Raw genomic sequence first — 5,896 nt, 5'->3', positions numbered from 1 at the left:
TCACGCTAGGAGCCAGTTTGCCTAAGTGTCCACATTACTGGATGCAAGGAAAGTCAGATTCTACAAGAACAAGTAGAAGAATTGATCAAGAAAGGATTGGTGTAGGAGAGCATGAGTCCTTGTGCGGTACCAGCTTTGTTGGTTCCAAAGAAGGATGATAGCTGACGTATATGCATTTACAGCCAGGCAATCAACAATATCACTATTAAATATAGGTTCCCTATTTCTCGATTGGAAGATATGCTAGACATGCTATCCGGATCCAAAGTCTTTTAAAAAATTGACTTGTGGAGCGGGTACCATCAGATTCGGATTAGGCCTGGAGATGAATGGATAACTGCTTTTAAGACTACAAAGAGGTTGTACGAATGGTTAGTGATGTTATTTGGACTCACCAATGCGCCGAGTACTTTCATACGAATCATGAACCCGGTATTAAAACCTATCACTGGAAAATTTGTTGTGGTATACTTTAATGATATATTAATATATAGCCAGAACAAATCTGACCATTTTGCACACTTGAGGGAAGTACTTACAATTTTGTAGCAAAATAAGTTGTATGTTAATTTAAAGAAATTCAGCTTTATGACTAGCAGTTTGTTATTTTTGGGATTTATGATAAGTGCCGATGGGATTAAAGTTGATGAAGAAAAGATTCGTGCCATACAGGAGTGACCAACTCCGCAGACAGTGGGCGAGGTTCGTAGTTTTCATGGTCTAACAATGTATTACAGACGGTTTGTTAGAGACTTTAGCAAGATAGTCGTGCTAATTACTGAATGCATGAAGAAGGGAAAATTCCATTGGGGAGAGGAAACATAACAAAGTTTTACACTGATCAAGGAGAAATTATCATCTGCCCCAGTTTTAGCACTGCTAGATTTTGACAAGCTGTTTCAAGTAGAGTGCTATGCTTCTATTGTTGGCATTGGTGCTATACTTTCTCAAGAAGTCAGATCGGTTGCATTTTACAGTGAGAAGCTCAGTGAAGCTTGCCAGAAGTCTTCTCCCCCCTCTTTAAATTTCCCCGTCTTTTAAAATGCCCCCATTCATATCAAATAATTCCAGCCCCTTTGTTCCCCCCCAAAAAAACCCCGCAAATTCCCTGCACACAGCCCTGTGTGAGGGGTAAAGTCACGGGATTATTATTGAAGCAATTTGCTCCATTAACCAAATAAACTAAGTGCTCCTGCCAAGTGGCGCACTAAAGACATATCTTCTTCTTCTTCTTCTTCTTCTTCTTCTTATTATTATTATTATTTTGGGTATGATATTTTATGTATTATCAGCAAGTGAGCTGCACCAAGGCAATAAGCAATTGTCTACTATTCACTGTTTTTGTCTTTGATTTTTATATATACATTGTAGATTAATAAGCAATTCATCTAAAAAATATGATTTCAATAATTTAGTTTTTGTTAATTAGCTAACAAAATCTTGCAACGTATAGCTTTTTATATTAAATTTAGCCATCAAAATCTTGTAAAAGGCTGAAGTTCTTATTCTCAATATAAATAATCCAAATAGTCCGATGGTAGAGCACACAATAGTTTACTATTTTATTCGTAACACAACACAACAGTTCATCATTACAGAATAACTTATGAAGTTTTATTTTACATGCCAACGCAATAAAGACATAACATAAAGAAGAAGTCCCGAAAGCATGATACAGTATAGGGCAAGAGGCCGGTAATCTTCGGGTATTTGACCGTCATTGAAACAATAGCCGGCTAATTAGCCTGCAGCTTAAAAGCCTCCAAGGCGACATCAGTGCCACCAGTCTTTTTCAAGAAATGGGACATGAACTCTTTATACTGAAAGGATTTATAGATTGCAGGATTGCGTGGATCAACAAGAGCTTTGGCAGGCTCTACAATGCTGTCACCATTAGGAATGAAAAACATGGCAACACTTGTCCGAGCTTTCTCTGAATTTGTCACTGCTCGATGTTCGACGCTTCTCAGCTTGTTGTTACTGACAATCTAAACATAGACCAGCCATTTTGTGAGCTTAAAGCTCAATATATATAATCTCATCAAGGATATATTAGTGACATAAAATATAATGAAACATAAACGGAACCTAAGAGTTTGTCTAATGGTTGATTAAGGCCGGTGTGTGCTCCGTTCTTGTCCTTTTAGGATTTAAACTCTATATTATCGGTAAAACTCTCACGATTTTTCTAATTGTGTACAAATAATCTGTCTCTTTACCGATTCAGAGCCGTGAACAAAAAATAAAAAAGATAAGCGGGAGTTTACCTGCATTTGGTATCCCATGTTAACCACAAATGCATTAGAAATTGGCTCAACACCAATCCATTCACCATTCTTTAAGACTTGAAGCCCAAACACATCACTATCTTGTTGTAAAATGGTTATGAGATTAGGATCACAGTGTTCGGAGACTCCGAGGGTCAAACTTGGATCTGGGCATGGTGGATAATGATTGACTAACAAACTTGGGATTTCACTGAGCTTACCCCCAAAATGCCCAGACTCCAACCCCAGTCCTTCACAAAGTAACTCCAAGATTGTTGCAGCCAGTTTTTTTACTTCAGTAGCATAAGCCCCGACAACATGTCTGTAAAAAATAACGGAAATATATATATAAAGTCTGGAAAAACTACAATTTTTAGAGAAATTAAGGTATCGAGAATGATTGTCAGTCCATATATACAAATTTGCAAGCTCAATTTACCGGTATCTTGTTGGTTTTTCGGGCCAGTGTTGAATGCATTCCTCTAGAGGATGACAAGAGTTCCTTAAATTATCTCGCCATAAGTGAACATCTTCAGTAGCATAAAGTAAACTACTTGTATACAAAATGCAATGATTGTTTCTCATTGCATCCTCGCAGTAGAAGCTTGTCTTGTCCTCTTCAGGCAACTCAAAGAATTCCTTGAAGACACTCATTGTGTCATTCATCAAATCTTCAGCGACGCCATGATTGATCACCTGCACTTAATTTGTGAATTTATCATTACTTATATAATTCTCTACCTTGATCATCTATTAGGCATATGATGACCATTAATTTTAAATCAAAGTGGTAAATGATTGCACATACTAAAGCTAAATCACATTCGAGCATGTTACTGTTAAAAGAGGAATAATATAAAACGATATCATGCGATTTTATCATACAGTTCTAGCTCATATAGTCATGGACCGTGTAAATATCAAAGCTCATAATATTTGAAGTTGTGAACCTGAAAAAATCCATAATCTTGACCAGCTTTCAGAATTTTTTGTATAGTAGCATCTCTATCTTGACTAATGGCTATTGCTTCAAGATCTATAACTGGTATGGACTTGCTTGCATTGAAAGTGACATTCCCTGGTCGCTTTTCCGGTGGAAAAATGTACTTCTCAGGCACGGTTTGGACATTGTTCCAGCTTGAAACGAGCTTCTCCATTACCTAGCTATGATGCCAAATTTCTATTTAGCTATTTAGCTACAATAAGCTTGTGGACAATTATTGCTGTCTCAATTCCAAACCAATGTGTCTTATATATATACTTGTGCATGTGTGGACTCAATTGGATTGCTAAGTTATTGGATGCGCTGTTAAGCTTGACGGACAATTTGAACCATAACAATAGAAAACAAATTAACGTGGGGAAAAAAAAAGAATCATATATTTAGACACGCAACACCAGAAAATTAATTGTAATTTTTTTTTATGTTAGATATAATCCCTAGCAAGTCTAATTAAGCAGTAGCAATGGGTGCATTCATATCTTATCTAACAATAATTAACGATTGATAAATGTACAAAGTACAATGCATTATACAATGACAATAAATGTGTTAGTTGCATAATGATATTTTACATCTAAAATTAGTTTAGACCCACTTTTGAATCTAAATCCTCGTCATCTTCATTTTCATCATCTTCTTGTTCATCATCTTTTTTATTGAACTGAAGTTATTCAATCCTTTCATCCTCGTCTTCATCAATTGATGTATTTTTATTGATACTCAATATATCATTTAACTCGTCAATATCAACATGAACATAAGTATTCTTTGCGACATGAAAATTTAAATCTTCTTCTAACTCAGCAAATAGAGCAATTCAATATGGATCAACTAACTCATTTAGTTGAAATACATGTTCTCCTCAGTTACTTCATCGTTACTATATTTAACAACTTGGACATGACTTCTAGGTCTGATTTTCACAACGAATAACCAATAAACTCTATTATAATTATTTTTAAAGGAATGAGTGTATGAGTAATATACTTTTTGGCATTGTTTGGCAAATATGAAAACATCATTGATGTTGCTAAGTCTATCTCTTTTATTGATTTCAACCAAACCATAATGATGATCTACCTTAATTCCTCTATCGATATCATATTAATAGCATTCGAATTAAAAAAACTATATTCATTTGATTGATAATGCAGTTTTTCACCATTGTCAACAATATCCCATTCTTTTGATTTGAAAGTGAAGTTTAGGACCCGATTGATGTGCTTCATAGATCCCTGAGTGTGTTTCTTCTAGAATGGTTACATTTAATAAATCATTATGAAATTAGTTGAATATTCTTCCTTAGATTTATTAATTTTTGACACAACAAATCATTAAACTTTACTTGCTTCACAAATTAGAGATTAAACAATTATGAATTTGATATCTAACCCAATAGTAGATTGCAATGAATAATAAACTAGTAGGCCTTCTAGTAATTAAACGGGACAATCATGAAAATAGGCACCGAAGAACATTTAACACTCAAGGCATAAACTGAACAATAAAAACAAATTAGATCTCATAGTCTTATTGATTTTGAGGTTTCCATTTTCTTTTACCAAATAAAAAGTTAGCTACATAGGACCATTATCGTTACTCATTTTTGGGTCCCCACACAAAAAAGAAGAAAATAAAAAAAATATTCAGAAGAAAACTAAAAAATAATAGCAGTGGGAAAAGGATGTCGGAGCGCCCAGAAAATGACCAAAAATTGGTTGCGGAGGTTTAAAAATACAAAAATTAAAATTTGACAGTATATTTTTGACTCATGAGAGCCTTATTGACAAAGAAAATTCAATTTTAGGAAGAAAAGTCCAAAATAAGATGTTTATGGACTCAATTAAATTTCATTGAAGGTTTAATTGAATATATAGAGAGTTTGATTGCAACAAAAAGTGATTTTTAAGTTAATTTAGGCTTTAATTTGAAGAAACTAAAGTTTAGGGATCAAATTATCGTTTTTAAGAGTTGATTTGGTCAATTAGGAGTTTAATTGCATAAATATTGAAGTTTGATGGCCAATTAGGGACTTGATTGAAGAAATCTGAAACCAAGGACCAAACAAGAAAAGACGTGTAAATATAGGGGCTAGAATTAACTGAATCAGAGGTTAAATTGAAGAAATTGAAAATTTGTTGATCAATTGAGTGTCAAAATGCACAAATTCAAAACCAAGGACTAAAGTAAAAAAGGCGGCCAACATCAGGGTCAACGTTGGAATTTGGTAGGGATGCAATTGAATTGGTTTTTAAAATCAAAATTGCAATTGAGGACTTGACTGAAGAAATCATAAATTGAGGATTGATTTGGAATTTAAAATATTTTGGCACAATTTTCTTTTAAATGAAATGATGCATTTTGGTCAAAACAACGCTGTTTCATTCACTCTTTATTTTTTTTGTATAAAAGAAGACAGAAGCACAAAACAGTGTCGTTTTGAACGACACTACGCTTCTTCTTCCCTAGACACATAGCAGGGGAAGAAGAAGTTTTTTCCCCCGCTTTCCCCCCTTCTCGCCCTCCCTCCCCACTTGCCCAAACCCTGGCATAACCCATACCCCCACATGCCCTGCCACTATGATGAAGAAAAGAGAGGGGAGCCATGCCCTGCGAGCGGCTCTTG

At 34.8% G+C, this 5,896-nt stretch overlaps 1 protein-coding gene across 1 annotated transcript; it reads right to left on the bottom strand.

The window, feature by feature from the left end:
* Positions 1 to 1,538: 1,538 nt before the first annotated feature.
* LOC18098581 (hyoscyamine 6-dioxygenase) lies at positions 1,539 to 3,477 on the bottom strand. Its single transcript, XM_006382325.2, has 4 exons — positions 3,218 to 3,477; positions 2,707 to 2,963; positions 2,268 to 2,589; positions 1,539 to 1,988 (listed from the first exon to the last, which is right to left on the bottom strand). The coding sequence occupies exons 1-4, from the start codon at positions 3,422 to 3,424 to the stop codon at positions 1,737 to 1,739; spliced, it is 1,038 nt and encodes a 345-aa protein (XP_006382387.1). The 5' UTR covers positions 3,425 to 3,477; the 3' UTR covers positions 1,539 to 1,736.
* Positions 3,478 to 5,896: the final 2,419 nt, after the last annotated feature.

This window comes from Populus trichocarpa, chromosome 5 (assembly GCF_000002775.5).
Source record: "Populus trichocarpa isolate Nisqually-1 chromosome 5, P.trichocarpa_v4.1, whole genome shotgun sequence".
NCBI lineage: Eukaryota > Viridiplantae > Streptophyta > Magnoliopsida > Malpighiales > Salicaceae > Populus > Populus trichocarpa.
The sequence above is the reverse complement of the archived record's forward strand: the minus strand, read 5'-3'. Positions and strand labels throughout refer to the sequence as shown.

Excerpts from the sequence above, each read along its gene's own strand:
- LOC18098581 (XM_006382325.2), bottom strand. The coding sequence starts at position 3,424 with ATGGAGAAGCTCGTTTCAAGCTGGAACAATGTCCAAACCGTGCCTGAG. Across the intron at positions 2,964-3,217 it reads AAGATTATGGATTTTTTCAG|GTGATCAATCATGGCGTCGC; the intron begins GTTCACAACTTC and ends AATTAAGTGCAG. Across the intron at positions 2,590-2,706 it reads GAAAAACCAACAAGATACCG|ACATGTTGTCGGGGCTTATG; the intron begins GTAAATTGAGCT and ends TATTTTTTACAG.